Source organism: Cucumis melo, chromosome 12, assembly GCF_025177605.1.
Source record: "Cucumis melo cultivar AY chromosome 12, USDA_Cmelo_AY_1.0, whole genome shotgun sequence".
Lineage (NCBI taxonomy): Eukaryota > Viridiplantae > Streptophyta > Magnoliopsida > Cucurbitales > Cucurbitaceae > Cucumis > Cucumis melo.
This window is the reverse complement of record NC_066868.1, coordinates 23689214-23711381: the sequence shown is the minus strand read 5'-3', so window position 1 is coordinate 23711381 and position 22168 is coordinate 23689214. Positions and strand designations below refer to the sequence as shown.

The window sequence follows — 22168 nt, the reverse complement described above, 5'->3', positions numbered from 1 at the left end:
ATTTATTTATTTTTATTTATTTATTTTAATAGAAAAACCCTATTTTGAATAGGGGAAGGGGAAATGAAAGGTTTGGTACAAAAAATATATCTTTCTTTCTAAATGGGAAGTATTCCTTTAAGGCATGAATTGGTGATAATTCCAAGAGCAAGGGGACAAAAGAGAGTAACATGTGGGGGTGTCTTAAAAAAAAACATCACTTTATTCTCAAGGAGAGGATTAAGAGAGGAGAAGCTTTTTTTTCTTTCTTTAATTTTGAGTTTGTGAGAAGACCATGTGGTGGGCAGGTCAGCCTGTTACAAGGGGAAGAGAGAAGAATTAAAGGGAAAGTATTAGTATTAGGGTAAGGAACAAATGGATTTTGTAGTAAACCAAGGGATTTTCTCATTTCCCCTAACATTCCATCATTATTCCCTCACCACTTCTCTTGTTTTCTTATATATTAAATTTGCTTTGGTTTTAGGGAATATATAATATTTCACTTTTAATATTCTCTCTCTCTCTTCTCTTTCATTTCTACACTCTTGTTTGATTATTATTCATGAATTAAGGGTTAAAGATCAGTTTGTTTTTATGGATTTCAAGAATTAAAATATAACACTCCGTCGCTGGCCAACCTCTCATCATTCAGCTTTTTACAGATAAGAGAGGGAAGATTGTCCAAGCTTTAGACCAAAACTTGTATTAGACAATTTTTTTTAAATCTATATGACTGTGTTATCTCTTCATCTTCTTTTGGATTATCTGTGAAGCTTATATGCTCATTCCTTGAAATGAAGCCTCTTTGGAGGCTTTCATCAATTGATCCAAATCCAAATCCAATCCTTCTTCTTCTTCTGGATCGATTTTTGTTTAGGCTTTTTGAAAATTTTGATACTATATATTATAGAGAAACTTTGAAGTTCTATTTAGCAGCAGATTAGTTTTAAGATTATATAGCTCGTCTTCATCTAATAACTTGGAGTGCATTTATTCATTTGGTTCTTTTAAGCATATAAATTATATCTAACAAAATGCAAGGTACATTGAAGATAATAATATTTACTCTATTGTATATATTGCACTCATTAAATACATTTAGAAAAGAATTAGGTGTAATATCATGTACTCTACGAGAACTCATGAATTCATATCTTGTAATTAAATCTATGTATGCTTAATTTTATGTTTAATCAGTAATGTTTTTGTTAATTCAACAAAGACAAAGTGAAAATTTAAACCTTTGACTCGTTGAAAAGATAGAATGTCTACTATATAACTATTTAAAATATAAAGTTATCTACCATATATCACATTATTGAAAGTTTAGAGATATTTAAATTAATTAAGAAAATTAAAGTGATAATGTGAAAAATAAATGAAAACTATTATAGAACAAAAATACTTGCATGCAGGTTAGGTTGCACCCATTTACAGTAACACAATATAGGTGTCTCAACCATGGTTTAAAATTTTAATGTCAAGAAAAATGTCGAAATCTCAATCTTATGATGATTTATTTGATATCGATGTTATTTCTAAAGAATAATTTTTTTTAAAGAAATAGATTTAAATTAATGACAAATATTGTGTACTTTTAAACAAATCAACATGTTAATTATCGAAATTATATTTATATTAATAATATTTTGCAGCTAGGTTTCGTAGCTTTTCTAACGACATAATAAAAATATCCAAACATGTTGAATGAATTTTAACTAAATTAGTTGAGAAAAAAAAATACATATTTATTTACCGCGTTAGAGTTAATACCATTTTGAGATAAGAAAAGATGCCACAAAAATTATAGATTAAGATGGTACGCTCCAAGCTGACATCCTATACATATAGGATTACAAATGGACATCAAATTTATAAAACTGGAGATAAAAGTATTGACATGTTAACAAAAATTTAATACCCTTGGGATGGAAAACGGGATGTGTACGTAGTAGTCTAGTTACGAGGTAAAGATTGTTGTATCTCGAAGAGAGAGGGAGAGAGAGTTATGTTTGATGGGGTCCTACTAAAGGTGACCCAATGAGATGGGGTTAGTGAAGGAAAGAAGCAGGCAGCAGACAAGAGAATCCAAACTGGCAAATATGAAAGAAACCCAACATGCACGCTTTATAAAGCATCACACACACACATATAATATGTATATATATATATATGTTATTTGTACAATTTTGAAAATTCAATCAAAGACCAAAAGAAATAATAAGTGAAGAGGGGACCTCAAAGAAAGAAAGAAAAAATTCATTCAAATATATCCCTTCATATTTGTGTTCATCAGACAAAGATCTCACATTCACATTTTGGTTGCCCTTTGCTTATTTGGATATCCACTTTCATATTACATTATTTCCCTTTAACATTATACAATTTAATTATTAATGCCAAATAAATAATAATGATAATAACCCCTTTAAATCTTGATAATATTCTAAAATAAAAGAAAACATCTCTCTCTCTCTCTCTCTCTCTCTCTCTCTCTCTCTCTCTCTCTCTCTCTCTCTCTCTCTCTCTCTCTCTCTCTCTCTCTCTCTCTCTCTTAATTTGATTAATTAATTATATATTTTGGTATTTGGGTGTGTCAATCATAACCCTCTAACTTGAGTCCCTATTCAATGATGCATCACACCCAACTTTCTTTTATTTTCTCAATGACACACACACACCCAAATTAAAATGTTTTTCTTCTTATTATTATTATTTATTCAATCTTTTTGTCTGTCCATCTCTTCTATATCTTTGATAATGATCATATGCTATGAGTAGAGATAAAGATCGCATCTTCTAGTTTGTAGGGTTTGTTCATTGAGTGTTGTTTCAATCAATTGTTATGAAACAGTGACAAGCAAAGAAAGCAAGAAAATATCATCACAAAAATTTAAGTAGTTGATCCACTAATAATATGTTAGCACTACTTTTTACAAATAGGAGAGGTAACAATTTTATTAACAACAAAAATGTATATTTAATATAAATTATATTGTAGATATACTCGGGATAGAGTTGGAGAGTTTATATATATATATATATATATATATATATGATGCACCATGAAAATTTTAGGTACAAAATCACAAATAACATATATCATGAATTTAGGTTTTGATGCATTATCACATAAATAATATTTCATATGTCATCGACGTAAACTTAATTGAATAATAATTGTCATGTGTTTTCTTTTATTTTGAGGTGAAAAAAGTTTTTATATTTTGCTATATATATAAAGAAATTAAATGTTTCATGTTGGATAGTTACTATTATAATCTTGATTAAATGGTGAAAATGGAAAGAAAAACGGGTTAAATCTATAATATAAGAACTCAATATGTATTTCCCATAAAAGTGATTAGAAATAAAGTGATCAAGAAGAAAAAAATATATTTTCTCATTTTCACCCATAATTTGCCAAAAATGGTTTAATTTATAATTAATGACAAAATAGAAATGGTAGATTTTTTATAATTAATTAAAACGAGGTAATCATAGTCATAAACAATGTGAGTGCTACGGGAAGAACTCAAGTCTTTTACACTATCATAAATTTGAAAACGATTCTAATATAGTTAAAATCAATATTGTTATTTTTAAAAGCACCGAAAAACTCGAAAATATTAACGTATATTATTTCGGTTGTGATCGAAAAATTAAAGTAAAGGTATATAGTTTTGTATAGAATTAAATAGAAGTTGATTGGTACCAAGTGAGTTGTGGAGGGGAGTTCCCATGAGATGGTCAAACTTGGGAAATTGGAAAATTTCCAACGAAGTGTAGTGGTCATAGATGGCTCTTTAATTTAAATTAAACAAACACACATACATATCTCTTTTAAAACCTTTACACATGCTTTGGACTCTTCCTTATGGAAGTTTCTCTATATATTCCTTCTTTAGTTTCTATATGGGACATCAAATTAGTCCTAACATACCCATTTCTCCATTCATTTCGTTACACATGGACGACGGAAAATTATTCAATATAGTTGTCATGTTATCATGTTTTTTTTTTTTTAAATTTCTTTAAGTTTGTACGATTGAATTTATGATCGATAAAGAGATATTTAACGATATATTATTAACCGTCCATATAATACCAACTTTTCTGAATCTTATTAAAAAGATGAAATTTGATTGACATTATTTGCAGTGGAAATAACAAACCTTAAATCACCAATTGATTGATTCAAAATCTTAAACTTACTAGTGAAGATTGTAACTTTAATTATATATAAGGAAGAAATAATAATACTATGTAAAAGACTCACGAAAGCGAATTAATTGGGGTAGGAAACAATATTAAACGTGTAACTTTATGAACTAACACATTTTGATGTTTCAAAAACTAAAATTCATTAGTGAATGCAAATTTAATTATATATATAATCCAACGATGAAAATTGGATAAATATTTGTTTACATCATTCTTAAAAGTGGGAAACCAACATATCTTTGTTGGTCAATTTTCTTTAGGATAACAATTTTAAATCAATTTGTAAATTAAATAATATTAATTTGATTCACGAGGTTATCACCACCTAGATTTATAAATATAAAATTATTAGAGGCTAAACATCACTTTTAATCTTAAACAATTAGTATCAATAACTTAATTAGGTTTTAAATTTCAAATTTAAAACTATTTAGTCTCCATAAAACTTAAATTATACCATAATTATGTAACGATTTAAAGTTAAAATTTTCTCTATAAACTTTAATAAGCTAAATTGATGCATGTTGTTGAAGATTAAAAATTATTTATACAAATATGTGGATCTAAATCTTAGAAGGACACACATGAATTGCCATTATTGTACCTAATTAAAAAAATTAAAATATGAAATTGGAAAAGTTTAATTAGTATTTTGTGTGTGTGTGTGTGTGTGTGTGTGTATGGATTAATTATTATATATACAAGTGTAAGTGTGAGGAAGATAGGTGTTATTCCCTCCCAAGTTGCAAAGAAAGATAATAATAATTAAACAAGAGAAGAATTAAAAAAATGGTAAAATATCAATATGTCATCATTATTTTGATCTTACAATGATCTGCTTACGTTAAATTACAAAAATTCTTTGTATTTGTAACCTTGTTGTCGTCCATTATCCAATCTCTCCTAATTCATTTATTTATTTCTCCCTTTACCTTTATTTTATTTTTTATTATATCTATATATATATATATAATCAATTTATTAAATATCTCTCCCACCTAATTTAGGTCATCCTCTACCCATCCATCTAAGGCCAAAACAAAGGATTCCCTTCTCACTATTTATATATATATATATATATATATATATATATATGTATATATTTATATATCTTGGTCTTTCTATCTAAAATTTTGTAAAGCAAAAAGTTGGAATAATAATTTGTTGAAGGAAAGATAATTAATAATAGTAATAATAATACTTAGAAAAGAAAAAAAAAATTAAAATGAAAGGTAACCATCATTTTCATTTTGTTAATGACTTAGCGTAGGAGGGGATGATAGGACTTTGAATTTTTATGAATCATGAGTAAGACTTGTCAAATTAATTTGGATTTACTTGATCGAATCTTGTTATTTATATTTAATCTTTAAATTGTCATTATAAGTTTGGATTTTATTCAGTTTATCTTAATCATCCAGTTAATTGACACATTTAATACTATATATGCTATAACACTGTGTAACTTTGGTTATAAGAAGTTTTCCCAAGATAGAATAATTTAACTTAATTTTTTCTAGAATGAGACGTTTAATTTAGAAAAATTGCTAACATCAGCTTAGTTTAATTAGTATATCTAAAGTTTCAATTTAATTTCATCAAATCTTGCTAGCATATTGTATACTATCCGTGCTTTCAATTTTTTATTTTCTAAAGAAAACAACGATAACAAAACAAACAAACTAAGAACGGTTAGATTAATAACGTAAAAAGAGAAATTATCTATAATGGGTGATATAATCAAAACATTTTTTGCCTTCAGTCCCGCCTTGATAACATAGAGAGTAAACTTATAAGCAAATCGAAAAATTTGAATGACACACCTCTTGATCGTTATTAATTAGCACATATTGTTTGTTAGTAGAATTACGCCCCATAAGTACCTAATTGATTACAATAAAAAGTTAAAATTAAATTAAACAAAGAGATTTATTGTTATATAAAACAAGTTAATTGAATCTCCATCGAAGTGTATAAGAATCTAATGGATAAATTTAAAAAAAAAAAAATGTTGATTTTAACGTTGGCTTGAGATCTGTTTTGAAAAGTGTACGTGTTGAAATAAATAGAATGGCATCCATGCATCGACATCATTCTAAATTATTTCTCTAAAATAAATGACTCATAAAGAGTAAAGAGTTGGGGAAATAATGAAAGAAACACAAAAATAAGAATGAGGACAAATATACCATTTGGAAAAAATAAAAATCCATTGTGGGTAAAAAAAAAAGAAAAGAAAAATTGAATGTTGTCAAATGGGTTGAAGTATTTTAAATTGAAATTAAGATATAGATAGGTAGATTTAACTTAATTAAATTGAATTGGCGTTATTCAGTTATTATTGTTATCACAGTAAATTGAATTATTATTTGTTGTGGGGGAAGGGATAAGTGTGAAGAAGTGAGATTATGGGTTTAAATTATGAATGTAAATTAATAATAATAATAATAATAATAATAATAATAATAATAATATAGTAGGGGTCAACTACGAATAATTATTATAAGTAAGCTTTAATTACTCTCACAAAAAGCCACTAATCATGCCCACTTTAACCCTAATTTTATGGAACTTAGAAATAAATAAAAATAAAAAAAAAAAGGGCCTAATTTTATGGGACCGTGGCTTTGTAAATTTAGCCCATTATGTGGTCGGGTGGGATTGGTGTACGGCGGACGCGCACCGCCAATGTTACCATCATTATTTCTGCCTTTGCATAATTGCGTTTTGGTACATTTTCATTTGCACCGACACTTTTCCCATCACTTTATTCTGTCGGAACCCTATGGGCCTCATTATCAGCCTTTTCTTCGGCCCATCCTTAATTCCGCTTCCACGGGCCTTGTCCATTCCTTTTCATGGGCTTCTATTGAATTCGAACCAGGCCCACAATAAGAACCAAGGCCTAAATCTAAATAACACCGATCCAAACACGCAATTTGTCTAAACTTCCTTATTTACTTTTTTTTTTTTAGGCAATTTTCAAAAGAAACACTTCAATGGTTCCTAGTTGACTAACGAGAGATTGACATACATGTTGTTGTGAAATAAATTTTAATTCAAATTGCAATCGTATATTATTAATTTTGTTAGGTATATATTTTTTATTTTATTTTATTTGTTATTTTTATTTATTTTTTATGTTTCCTTTCACTCTCCCTTTTTCTCTGCAACACCTTTTCTCTTTTCTCTTTTTCTCTTTTCTCCCTTCCTTCACCCCTTCTCTTCGATTTCCTCCTCCCTTTGTTTCTTAATAAAAGGCTATATCTTACTCTTGAATAACCCTCCAAGTTCCAACTATTTCTCCAACTCAAATGTCTTTTTTTCTCTTTTTGTTTTTGACACTTTCAACAACCTTAACCCTTAGCCCATAAATTTTAATTAATTTATCTTCGTAAAAAGAAAGACGAGTTTTTTTTTTTTAAAAAAAAGAATGTCATAGTTTAAGTGTAAACACAATATGAGATGATATGAACTTGAAATCATCTCATATTCTTGTACTATATAATCACAATTGCAGACCATCATTGCAATAACCAAGTTAACCTAACCTTTGTTTGGAAGTGCCTAGCATCATTTGCAAAACCATCGTTATAATAACTAACGAGGAGAGAGTCTGATGAAATGAAGTTGAAGTGGAATGAATAAAATGGAGAAACTAAGAACTGAAGGACATGGATAATAGATCGGCCTTTAAAGGTGTTGAAATCTAGAAATTAGATTGATAAATTCTAATTTCAAAGCGAGTTGCGAGGAAGGAGAAAGGAAGACTATGGAGGGAATAGAAAAGAAAAAAAAGGATGTTGCGTAATGTCATGTCAATTTTTTGAATGGGTGAACCATTTAGAAGTATTTTACAAACTTAAGAAACTAAAGTCTTCCTTTTGAACTTCAAGAACCAAATAGACGAACAAAAAGTGTATTTTACCCTTCTTTTATGTGCATGATAAAGTTAATATCATTTAACTATTGGCTATAATTTTTTTGTTATATAACTTAATTTACTTTCTTAGTCTTTCTTATCATTTAACTCCTTTAGAAAAAAAAAATATATAATAAAGTTAATACCAAAAAGTTCATATATAAGAAAAGATTTCTTCTTGTGGTCATCAACTTTCCAAAATAGTCTTGGAAGATTATACAAAAAATATGAAAAACGTAAATCATGGTTTATACAAAGTAGATTTTATACATTTTTTTTAGTATATTTGATGTATACTAGAGATCTCAGTAGAGATTTGATCTAAGAATAGAAAAGAAAACAAAGAAAATCTTTTAGAATGAAAGAAACTAAACATTACGAAAGAAATTAAACGTTTAGCAACCGAAATCAATAAATAACAAAATCAAAGTGACCTCCAAATGTCAAAATTGATGATATGCTAAAGATGTTTTTTTCAGGTAAAAGTTCCATAAAAATAGAACAAATAATGTTGAGATTGTATGGATAATAGACAACAACAGATATGCAACTAGAAAACAAATACATTACTTTAATTCAAATAAAAATCTAAGCAGAAAGCAAACTGCCCAATCTTTTTTATTCCAGGTCAAAAATATCCTTGTAAATTAAATAACCTCACAATCAAAGAAAAAACTCATGAAATTAAGCCTAGTTTTGTTAATACCATTCATGGATACTTTTCGGGACATAGACACCGCAAATTCGAAATATCAATGATGATAGAAATATCGAGGTTTCGATTTTACGGAAACTTTGATGAAAATTTTAAATTTTTTTATGAAAATTGATGAAATTGTTATAGTTAAGTTAATGAAACTTTGGTTGTAGCTGAATTAGACTATAATTAATAATACGTGGTCTTTGCACGTTAGATGTATATTGTAAATATTAATACCGAGCATAAATTTAAAAACAAAACTAAAAGATAACTACGAATAAATATCAAATATTGAAAATTAATTACAAAATTAAAGAAAATGGAATATTTATGTAGAATTATTTTCAAATATATCAAAATAAACAAAAAAAAATATTCGTTTCAAAATTCTCAAATTTTGGTTTATATTGCGACATTTTTCATTTTGGTTTTAGCTCAGTCGGTCTTGGGCTCACTACCTGGGCTCCTATTGCTGACCCAAACCCCATATTGGGACTTTGCTACATATTGCTAAAACCAATATATACTACATCAAATATTTATTTATCAGTTTCTTCTTCATCTTCATCACCACCATCATCATTTGTAATTATTAAAAAAGTTTATCGTTTAAAGAAATAAATTGTTGAATATTATAAAAATGTGTCTCACGTCTACTATAAATTTCAAACGATAAAATGTGTTGTGGAAGTTATGGACATTCTCCGAGGCATAAATGGAAACATGCCTCCATATTTTAGGTGAAAGTATAGTTCAACAAAACATATTCTTGTTGGGTGTCTTTTCCATTTTTTTTAACTTTTTCTTTAGGTGAAAATATATGATTTGCCCTTAGTACAACAAGTCAGGGGTTCACAAATTTAAACCTGATGCTCCAAGCGAGAAACGTTCTAATTACTCTTGACCTTTGGTCCGATATCTCTTTATGTTTTTAACCTATCAATGGGTAAGCATAGGGTTTCTAATCTAAGGCATTCAAGAGAAGTTTAGAAAGCATGTCATGATAGTAGAATATATTCTCCTAATTAAACTACTCGGTGGTGTTTTTTTTTTTTTTAAATAAAGTTTAAACTAAGAGTTGAGAGGTCGAAGCCGATGAATTTCCATACTTTCAAGTAAGTTGTCGCATGTCTCGTTATCTGATACATAAGTATATCCACCCTAGTGTGACAGTTCACATGTTTATACTTGTAAGTGAATGCGATTCAATTAGGAATAAAATCATTATTGGACGACATGCATATATTGAATTGAGTGGGATCAGGTTGAATTGAGAAACACATTTTAAACTTAATCCAATTATTTAGAGTCTTAGACTATTGATTTTTTTTGTTCGAACAACTCTAGTTAAATAATAATAACAGCACTAGTTTAAATGTATTAGCAAATATGACACGATACATAAGAGTTTACAAATTTAGATCAAATTACAATACTTAGAAACATACAAACCTTAATTACCTTATTTTTGTCAAGCAAATTCAACAAATATCATTTAATTTTTTTTTACAAGAATAACACAAACTAATTATAATTTATTGATGATGTTATATGTGTGTATATTATTGAAAAGAAAAAGTAGTGGTAATAATAACAAAAGATCAAAACACCAAAACATAGTACATACATATCCCCATATCATATTTTGGCCTTATATATATCTTACAAATTTAGTCCAAGAGTATTCCAAAAGAAAAAGAGCAAACAAACAAATTTAGTCCAATTTTTAGACTTTCAAAATTACATGTCTAACTTTATATTTTTCATTTTTTGAAAAGAAAAAACAAGGACTATAGATATAGAAAAACTAAAATATTTACATACAATGGAGCTATTTTTTCCTCTTTTTTTTTCCTAATTTTTTAAAAACGTATGAAATACAAAATTAAAAATTTTAAAGATTATTAAATATATATTTTTTAAAAGTTCAGAAAACAAAAAGACTAAACTTATAAATGAATCTATCCTAAAAGTTTTGGGTTTTTTTGGAGCAACAAATCTAAAAGGCAAATTGAAAAGGTTAAGATTAAAAGACCAAAAGCCATATTTAAATCTTATTAACCACATGATTTGGTGATCATTTCCTGCTTTAATTAGGACAAATTCCTACAAAAATAAATGCATTTAGCTGAGTGGTATAGTTTTTTTTTTTCCTTTTCTTGAATACTTCAAATCTGCATGATTTAACATCTGATTTAAAGTGACGACAATAGAAGAAAAAAAAATTAAAAGAATAATAATAATAAAAAAAAAAAGTGACTGATTAGACCCGATGTGAATTAAAATTAGGGAATCATAGCTTTAGGTAACTAAAAGCTATGAATTTAATTCTATAGTCATGCAAAAGAAAGAAAGATGTAGACAAAATGTGTGTATAGCTGCATCCATAGTCAGTTATTTATTATCAATTTCGAGGTTTGAAGTTTGATTCTCGTCCATCTACTTTTATAAAAAGTTTACAAAATACAAATTGCATGTGTTTAACTTAATTTGGATTTATTTTCATTATTACAATAAAATTTTCATTTAAAAAGAATGAAACAATCTTTTCTCCAATTTAAATAGCCTCGAAAAGTATAGATATTATCATCTACCAAAACTTGGTTCTAGATTTTTTTTCTAAAGGAAAACAATAATAGATTATTCGTTTAAATACAAACTCTCGTTTGTAGAAAGTCAAAAGTTTAGACCATATGGTCTACAAATAAAAATAGTCCTTGTGATTTGATAAAAACTCTTCTTTAAGACAAATGGTTTGATATATATAAGTAAATATAGAAGAAGTTAAGATATTGTAAGAACGTTCACGTAATGTTTGTAAACTAAACTCGTAATTAAACCTAGCTAAAATATTTAAATATAATTGACAAATTTTATTTTTTTAATTCAACAATGTCAATAGTTCAAATTCTTGTACATAGTTTGAGATTATAGTATACTAATTTATCTTGTACTTATCGAGCATTTGAAATTTTGAAGCATCTGAAGATTTAGAATTAAAGAGAAGGAAAAATTCAAGTTAAGAACGTATACATATCAACTTTTTAGGCAATTTTCATGATTATATCATCCTAATTATTTTATATTTATCGAGCATATCTCACCACTATATGCAACTCATAAACACAAGTAATAACAATAACCTCTCGATTAACAGTCAAATATTTTATATGAATTGAACAATGCTCATGTCGGCAAAATAAGAAATGGTGTGAAAATAATTGAGATGGAAGGCATTTGTAGTACAGTACTTGTTGTAAGATTTTAGAGTGGAATTAATAATGTTGCTTCCAAAATGTGAATGAGTACATTCTGAGATGAACTTAAAATCAATTGGACCCATTCAACATAAGGCTCTCTAATAATATAATGCACAGTAAGCTACTCCTCCTAGCTAGCTAGTACAATTGGGACCAACTTTACCTATCTTTTCTTCATTATTGTTGTTTTTAGGGTTTCAATGACATTTTTTCCCTCTCTTTTCCTGTTTAAACACACACAACAACGACTAAGACGACGACAAATTGCATCATATTGATATTATATATATAGTCTCAACTTTAGTGTCATTCCTAACCATGGTGAAGTGCTGGTTAAACCTCATAACTAATAACACATTATACCAACATTAACATATTCAACGTTGAATCTGGAAGAAATAAGATCATACCAATTATATCAAGCTAAGTCGACGATTTTGACACATATTCCAACTAGTTCGTTCATGTATGTACAAACATATGTCACTTCTTGTAACAAGAAATCTAATTATAATTTATTTGTTTCCAACCATTGTAACCCTAGAGTTAACTATAGTAACACTATTTTCGATATGTAACCATGTTTTGTTTACTATTTTCTAAACATATACTCTCCTTTCTTTTTACCAAGTTAATTAAAATGATATGACTATACATTTAACTACTCCAAATGCCTCAACCTCAATGTGATAACAAATACACCTTATAATATTAATTTGACCAAACTATAGATGGTTAAATTAAAATTTATGAAAATAATTCAGCCATATTATATTAATATTTTGGGTTTTCTTTGAAGAAAGTTCAGTCCAAGAGTTTTTTTTTGAATAACAACAAGCATTATTGATGATTATAAACAGTGAAACTAAAAAGTATAATATGGTTTTTTTTTTTTTTTTTTTGGTCCTTTGTGCAATAGAGTGAAAAAGATGGGAATTAGGGAGAAGATAAAATTAATAATATAGCTTAGGGGTACACTTCATATATATATATATTACACACAGCAGAAAATGAACAGAAACAACCATTCCCTATACATCAGCAGCTTCAATTAAAACTTACTCTATAAATTGGGTTTAATTCATGTATCTCTCTTTTATATTATTATTATTATTAATACCTAAACTAATTACCTAATTTTGTTATACACAGTAAACCAAACCAAAAAAATATTTGTAAAATTTAAGAGTAAAAATTAAATTGTTAAAGTTACGAATTCTTAGATCTCAGGAAATTTTAGAAATTGTATTTAATTATATAGATTAGAAGATACATTTTTTGAGATCATATAATTAAAAGTTTGAGAATATCCTTACAACGAGATGTTACCATTAATTTGTTATATCTAATCAATCCTTAACTATACATTCAAAGTTCCTATTTGATACTTGTAAAGTTCGAAGAGATCGATTAATTAAGCTCGTGAACTTACCTATTACCTAACTACCTATGTATTTATTAGACACAAACGTAAAAGTTTTCCACTAATAATTTGATGAACAAAATTAAACCCTAAATAAAATATATATGTATATATATGTTTAAATCAAACAACTCCAAATAGGAGGAGACAATTTTTCCAAAGAGAGAAGATTGATGACTAAGTAGGGTCTCCTAACACATACATTTAAAGTAATTATTTACACCAACTTGGCTTTTTCTATATAGAAGCAACATTATTGGAGCAAAAACCTTACTGTTATAATCCTATACCAAAAGAAAAAATCCATTTTTCCCCAACCCCATTTCCCCCTTTTTCTTTTCTTTTACCCTTTTCTACTTAAAAATAGAAAAAGAAAACCCAAAAGAAATTGGAAATTGTGGTCCTCAATCCTCACCTTTAGTACTACTACTACTACTACAAATGTCCTCTGCAAGAAACCAATTTCTTGTTTCTTCTTTCTTCTTCTTAATTACTCTCTCACTATAATCCCTCTGTATCTCTGCTTCAGCTTTTTTTGTAATGGCGACTGGAAAAGCTGATGGAAAAAGGAGGCTAAATTATTACGAAATGGAGGAAGAAGATGAAGAAGATGAAGAAGAAGAAGAAGAAGAAGATGAAGATGAGGAACAAGAAATCGATGGAGGAGGATTAGGGTTTTCAGGGGATTTTAATAAGAAAAAGAAAGTTTTGACTTCTGGGGGTTCTTCTAATAAAAAATCGGGATCTGGGTTCGGTACTGGACCTCCTGCGGCCGCCCCACCGCCGTGTCAGGCCGATAATTGCAATGCCGATCTGTCTGGTTCTAAGCGGTACCATCGCCGTCATAAGGTCTGTGAGTTTCATGCTAAAGCTCCGGCGGTTGCTGTGGCCGGAATCGACCAACGGTTCTGTCAACAATGTAGCAGGTAATCTTCGGCTAAAAAAACCCTAATTTTAGATCCGTTTTTTGAATTTCGAAGCTAACGTAAAAATGATTAGTTTAATCTTAGCATATAGGTTTTGTAATTAAGATTAACTCTGGAATTTAGATGGTCTTAATTAAATAGTGCAAATTTTTCTTCATGTCTTTGATGGGATAGATGATAATGGAGTTTTTGGTTGGTTCATTAAAAAATAAATTACTGTCTATTCATCCTAAGATTTTCATTGGTGCTTAGAAAGAGTATATTTCAACTATGAAATAAATAAATTAGAGTTTATAATAATGTAAAAAATGGTTTTAATTGACTTTTTTTCCTCATGATTTTCCCAATTTAAGGTTTGTTAATATTTTTACTAAAATATCATCCATTTTTATTATTCATTCACTGCTGAATATGATTTCAAATACATGTTGACATTCTTATTTAACTTTAAGGTAAAGATCATATTTCAAAAAAATTAATAATAATGTGGAGATGAATCTATTTATTCAATTTGTTCCATTTATATCCAATATTTTTTCTTAAACTTTTTAAAAAAATGAAGGTATTTAAGAGTCTATATTATATCTAATGAAAATATTTTTCTTTTCAAAATATTTTATTACTATGTTTATATTTCAATTAAACCTTGCAATATCTATCCATATACTTTTGTACTAGATTTTACGAGGTTTTTAAGGGATTTATTTGTCCTTTAAAAATAGAAGGACAATAGATAAATGGATAGAACAATACCAATATTGATTACTGGAGTTGTAAACTATTCAACACAAATAATTTAACCTATATTAATTTTGTAAAAAAAATTGAAAGAAAATCGTCGTTTGGGTTGCACTGAAACCTAAAAAGATATGATGAATTCAAAACCAATAAGGCAATAATGAAGGTTAAGTTGAAGATTTATATTGGAATGAAATCATGAATATCTTAATCTCCTGATTCAAATTAGAAGAAAACAATTTGATTATTATTTTTTTTTTCTAAAAATTTTGAATAAATATATGTGTTTGGTTTCTGAATTTTTTATACATAGCCTACAAATAATTTTATATAATATTTATGTTTATCTGGAGTTAAGTTTTCGACCGTAACTTTTCGGTCATTGAGTATTTACATATAGGTTTAAAAGGTCTTTTTTGAAATTTTTATTTTCTTATTTTGAATAATTACTTGTTCGTTTGGTTCAGAAAAAAAAAATTTAAAAATAATTTTAGAGAGGATAATTTTTTTAAAATAAGGAAATTGTTGTTCGACCTTTTTAATACGTTTTTCAAAATTTAAAATCGGAGGATCAAGTTTATATATTCTTAAAAACTCCGGCTCTAAAGGTGTACCATTCTAAAACTCGAAATCAAAGGTATATATTATTGAGAACCGAAAAAGATAAGTTGCAATTAGGTTAAAATTACACAAAAAAGATGAGTTGGACAAAATAATTTGTTATTTATGAATTAGCTATAAATGATCTCTTTTATATATTATAATAAATTTAGTTGGTACCTTAGTCTCAAACAATAAAGTTGTTGTCCTGGTTTCATGTAAGATCAAATCTTTGTCAATATTTATCTCTATTTACATTAAATTTGTTTTTATACTTTATGTCCATTGTTTAGGTAATTGAGGAAATCTAAAAAGACAGAGGGGTCAACAAGTTGGCAATTTGCCCATATACACTAAATCAGCAATGGCATTTAGTGAAGAATTCAAGGAAGCCATACAATATTGATTGATGTCCTTTACCTAAATATTGAAACCCCCATTACTCATACTTAAGCTTAAGATAATTAATTTAGGGTTAAATCATGTTCTCATCTATTAAAAATAATGGAAAATTTGTTTAATTTATTAGTTTTTAATTTCGGGGTCTTAAACCCATTCTAACTCGTAGGTTTTTTAGAAAATTAAAGAAGGGGAAGATCGAGAATTGTTGATAGTGTGGTGATCTCCTTAAATCTAGATAGAGAAAATGCATCAGTTAACTTCACGGAATACCAATAATCTATTTGTTGGAAAGGGAAAAAACAACTAGAAAACTTGTAAGTTAGAAAATGATAAAGTGTGAAAGCTGGAAAATTTGAAAGTAGTATTTAAGTTAACCTAGTTCTACCCTTGTTCCCTTCGAGAATCTGATTACCATGCTAACTTGATTGGATCTAACACCGGGTTCTTAGACTTGGAAGCGTGAGACAACTCACAACTGTTGGCCAACTTAGGCTTTTTAGCCTAGGAGGTCGGGGTCGACCTCAGCCCCTAGCCCATCTATATCCTATGTCGGCCTCGGTTTGATTTCCTTTTTTCTTGATTGTTATTGATTAGATTTATTTGGTAAACCACTCTCACAAATCTAAAACTACATTAAAAATAATTTTACATAACAAAGTTTTGTGTTCCGGTGCATTTTTATTTTCGTAGAATTCTTTTATTGCATAGTCGACAAAAATCAATGGGTATAGATAATGTAATTGAGTAAAAATCTTCCATATTTGCAACCATGCCTGAGAATATTGTGGATACAAAATTTCTCTAGTGGAATACTAGGATCTTTATATGAGCCATTCGAGGTAAATGTTATGCTCACTTTGACGATTAAGGGATTAATTTGCTAGGGTGGAGCTTTTGCTTAAGTTTATGAGCATAATGATTTATTGCCTTCATCTTTTTTTTCATCTTCTAACTGGTATTGGCCAAAGCAGATTATGTATCAATATGTATATATGGTAATGATCATATAATTGATATAACTAAATATTCACTATTTGTATTCTTTCCGTGAAATATGCAGATTTCATGGGCTACAAGAGTTTGATGATACAAAAAGGAGTTGTCGGAAGCGGTTGGCCGGACACAACCAGCGGCGGCGGAAGAGCTCGTCGGATCTCCATGGCGAAAGCTCAACCTAGCAATTAGCAAAATGATGAAAGAAGGGGAATTTTACATTAGCTCTCTCCATGTAACTTAGGCCCTTCCCAATAATATTTTTCTATTGTTGGCCAATGCTCTTCCATTGACCATTATTACCAGATTTGCTTGCTCTCTCTCTTCTGTCAATCCCGTCTTTTGCTTTTGCTTTGTAGTTTGTACTAGAGACAATTAGTTGCACTGTTGTTAGGGAGGGTCTCGTGTATCTCAAACATTTCCATCCATAACCATTTGTGAAAATTATGGATGATTAATCCATTTGCAATGTCAAACAAGATTATGGGTTGCACTTAAACTGTGGTTATTAATTCTTCATGGCTCATAAGATCAATGAATAAAATAGATGCAACTCAAATATTTGGAACATATAATCTTTCCATTTACTTTCACTCTAATTGAACAAAATGAAAAGAATTGAGTCTACAATCAATAATCCTCTTTTGAAACAATAGCAGGATCACAGAATATAACTTAAGAGACGATGTGAAATTTGAAAGTCGAGGGATGAACCAAATTAAGTGTTGCTAATCTCGGGGGATACCGAGAACTTTCATTGCTAGCTCCCAGCAGACAATTGCTGCTGCATTGGCAGGAAATGCACGAAGTATTGTTGGACCTAATCCTGTATAACATCCTTTAATCCCAGCGTTTCGATATATCTAGAAGAATGAAATTTCGTGTCAGCATGTTGTATAATTTTAATGGTAGAGGAAATGGCTAGAAATGAGAACTTGAATGAAATGGAAAGCCAAACGTCTTACCGATCTCAAAACTAGAAACGGATTTCTGGTGGCGTTTTTGTCTGCAGACGTCTGGATTACAGTTTTTGCAACATCCAGGGGCAAAACAGCTAACCAGAACTGGTTAAATTTTTAACATTAGTCAGCTTTACAAAAATAAGATTAATAAAGTTTTTTCTATAAATAACTAGAAACATTAGAATCAACTTGAAAATAAGTAATTTACTTAGAAACTTACACCCACACCACCAAGGCCACCAGTCAAAATCCCAATGCCCATGTCCATTAAGTTGCCATGGACATTTGAATTTGAAGTAGAATGTAAGTGTGAATGCATGTAATAGCGAACATTCTCGTAAACGCTAAAGAATACAGCATTTCCAATTGATTCCCTTAAAAATGTTGTAAAACCTCCGCGGAAAAGACCAGTAGCCTGCAGAATAGAGTGTCATACCGGTCATTAGAAAACAAGATCACAAATGGCAGATACCTAAGTTGAGAGGATTTTCTTACCCCTTCTGTTTTTATAGTTTTAAGGGCACAATCGACTGGACCACTGTATCTACTTGAAACTGGAACAAGAGAATCAGTACCTTGAACTTGCATCCTACACTGGAAAATCTTACAGTCATGAGCCTAACATGGGAACAAAAGAAAGCAAACAAGAAACAAGCACAACATGATAAATGATTGATCTACCTTCACCAACTCAGAAGGACATAATATAAAGCTGATAATAGCTCCACCATAAGCTGCCGAAGGAATTACTACTTGTGGCCTTGGCCTACCATTTTGGTCGCTTCCCTTCACAATTAGAGAAAGAGAGACCAGTACAGTCGTATCAAGATTATGCACAGAATGCCCGTGGGCCAAAATTTCCAAGACTATTGAGCATTAAGTAAAGTGAGGAGGTTTTTGCAATATTGAGGAAGCCTGCAAATGGGCTATAAACCCCTAAGCAAAAGGAAAGCTTCGATTTCATCAGTACAGACCTGCAATGAATGTTTAGTCCGGGAATATATTCCGAAAAGAAGGGAACTCTCAAAAGACACTCCAATGAAAGATGATGTTGCCCCTCGGTAAAGTCCTCTCACCTGTCAAAATTATCATTTCTTAATTCTTCAAAATATGGTAATTCAACGAACTATTTATGCAGAGAAAGGGTGGTAAGAGCAATATTGAGCAACTTGCACACTTTAAGCAATGCTAGCAACAAATGAGGAATCAACAACATTGCAATAAGTGAGAATTAGAAAACCACTTTTCCAAGATAAGCAGGTATAAGTAGTTGGATGATGAATATGATAGACAGTCAATTCACATCAGCATCCAATTAACCTATCTGATCTTAGCATATTGAAATACTTCCTATAATTGTATCTATAGAGTTAAAATCCCTTACCCCATCAGTCTTCAGTATCCTAGCAGTGCAATGCAGACCACCACGATATGTAATCCCCCGTGACTCGGTATTATGCTTTTGAAGCTTTACCTGTTAAGTAAACAGACAATATGAGAAATCATTCCACCAGCCACTAACTATTTACAAGCAGAACTAGCTTAACCTGCAGTTAAGTTCAAATGGAAGTCTTTGGATAGCATAGCAACCTATTTGCACAAATGATCAACTAGTCTGAATGTGCTAGTACAGACAAGGCAGCATGATAAAAGGTAGTAGTTGCCTTAAAAAAGAAAACAGTAATGGAAAAGGCATCTTAAAACACAAACAATCAAATTGTTTATTATTACCCTGCAACAACTTAATTTAAGTAGTAAACAAGAAGAATCATTCATCTACATCTACTTTACATATCAGATAAATCTCCACCTCACGTCACTCATAACTCCACAGGTGAATATAACACAGCATCCAGGTCAAACCCCGAAATGTAAACTCTATTACCTTTGCAATCTATTTCATTTTCACCTAACTTTAAAACACCCCAAATACAAATAGTACATCAATAAAGACAATTTTCATTTCAGTCCACAAGATTAAGCAGAAGGAAGATCGAAGGAACTGCAGTTCAAGCAGAGGATGCAGCTTACCTTAACGGTGTCAAAAGGGTGGCCGGTAACGACAGTGGCAACGCCGGCAATCAGACCGGCGACGTAATCTTTGTAACTGGAAGTGTCCCCCATTGGTGTATCTGGGTAAAGGGTATCAATGGAAAACAAGGAGTATCATCGAGTCTCCATTGGAACCCACAGGAGAAACTCGATAATATGTGGCTCCAAGTTGTGAGAGCATCGAATGGTGTGTCATTTGGGGAATGGTGATTGAGGATCATTTTATAGCCGCAGCCGCAGCCGCTGCGTATTCGCCTGGATCCATTACCTTCTTCTTCCCTCTTTCCTCTTTATTTTTCGTTTTATAAATGAAGGGTTAAATTGCTTTCGACTTCTCGCAACCAATATGTAATTGAGATGTGTGGATATTTCATATTTATCATTTTATTATTATTTGTGTTCATTTATATTTATTATCTCTGTATAACTCTCCTAATTATTTTCTTCAACCACTGTCGATTCAACTTTCAAAAAATAACTACAACCAAACACTCGAATTTACCTATGTGGCTATGTCGATGTGTGTTGTTTGGTAAAAGAAAAAAAAACTCGGGTTGAATTCTTTCTATCTTTCTACCACACTAAATAAAGTTACCAATTTGATGAATGAGGAAACTATCTTTTAGTTCATAAATTTTAAATCTAATATCTTTCTCATCTTCAAATAAAGACTTCATAACGTTGCACATTTGGTCTTTAAATTTTTTAGTTTGATTTCAATTTATTCTATTATTGGTATCTAAGTTTTGTTTTAATTTGGTCTCTAGATTTCAATATTTACATTTTTAACTTTAATTTTTTTCACTGAATACTTATTTTTCGTATTTCTTAACAAGGTAGGTTAATAAATTTAAAATAATTATATGAATTATTTTTTAAAATAAAACTTAAAATTTTACTTAATGATTACTTTAAATTAATTAATAAATATTAACATTAATGTTTGAAAGTGAATATTTAATGAAAAAATTAGATTAAAAATGTAAAATATTGAAATCTCGAGACTAAATTGAAATAAAACTCAAATCTTAATGATAAAATTGTAATCGTATGATACTTAGAGACTAAATTGAAACAAAAACCAAAACTTAAAGATTAAAAGTGTAACATTTTGAAACCTAAAAAATAAATAGAAACTAAACCCAAAACATAAGAACCAAAATGATTTTTGTTTTCCATTAATTTCTACGGACTTTTTAAAATGTAGAAAATTGATCAAATTATTTCTTACGATTATAGCAAAAATTTCTACATTTTCTAGAGTTCACATAGACGTTGATAGAACAGTGATAGAAACCTATACAAATCTATCATTGATAAACATGAATAGAAGTCTATAACTATGTACCGATAATAGAAGTCGATAGGAGTCTATCATTTTATAGAAGTTGATAGAAGTCTATTAGTGTCGATTAGTGATAAAAACTTATAGAAGTTTATCATCAATAAAAACTAATACAATTTTATAATTTTATCATTGATAAAGATTTATAGAAGTCTATTAGCGTTTTATTTATTTATCTATTTTGCAATTTTTTCAAATAGTTTTGAAATTTTTTTACAAGTGAAGATTGCTCTCTGTTTTATTTTTCCAAATAGTTAATAATAATAATTTCTTGATTAAAATACTAAATTTTGATTCCCTGGAATTTGCTTAAATTTTAGTTATTATATTTCAAAATTAAATTAGTTCATACCAAACAATACTTATTATCAATCCTTGGAATTGGTTTTTTTTAATTGAAATTAGTTAAATAATTATAAGATTAAAATATTATTTTAGTTCCTATACTTTTGAAATTCATTCCGTTTTTAGTTTTTGTACTTTTAGTTGTTTGGTTTTAGTTCTATCTTTTTTTTATAAATATTTTAGTTTATTTTGCTATATTTTAAAATTTATATACCAAAATAAACAAGTTTCAAAGTACATGAACTAAAATGTTATTTTATCTAATCTATATTGCACTTTCACTTTCCATTCTAACTA

General features: G+C 29.1%; 2 protein-coding genes across 2 annotated transcripts; one reads left to right on the top strand and one right to left on the bottom strand.

The window, feature by feature from the left end:
- Positions 1-13791: 13791 nt before the first annotated feature.
- Positions 13792-17666, top strand: LOC103486540 (squamosa promoter-binding-like protein 3). Its single transcript, XM_008444542.3, has 2 exons — positions 13792-14434; positions 17235-17666. Exons 1-2 carry the CDS (start codon positions 14049-14051, stop codon positions 17350-17352), a joined length of 504 nt encoding a protein of 167 aa, XP_008442764.1. The 5' UTR covers positions 13792-14048; the 3' UTR covers positions 17353-17666.
- A 62-nt stretch (positions 17667-17728) lies between these two features.
- On the bottom strand, positions 17729-20524 carry LOC103486533 (mitochondrial arginine transporter BAC1). The gene is made up of 8 exons (XM_008444529.3): positions 20161-20524; positions 19514-19603; positions 19104-19205; positions 18811-18915; positions 18625-18723; positions 18350-18544; positions 18133-18231; positions 17729-18030 (listed from the first exon to the last, which is right to left on the bottom strand). The coding sequence occupies exons 1-8, from the start codon at positions 20251-20253 to the stop codon at positions 17896-17898; spliced, it is 918 nt and encodes a 305-aa protein (XP_008442751.1). The 5' UTR covers positions 20254-20524; the 3' UTR covers positions 17729-17895.
- Positions 20525-22168: the final 1644 nt, after the last annotated feature.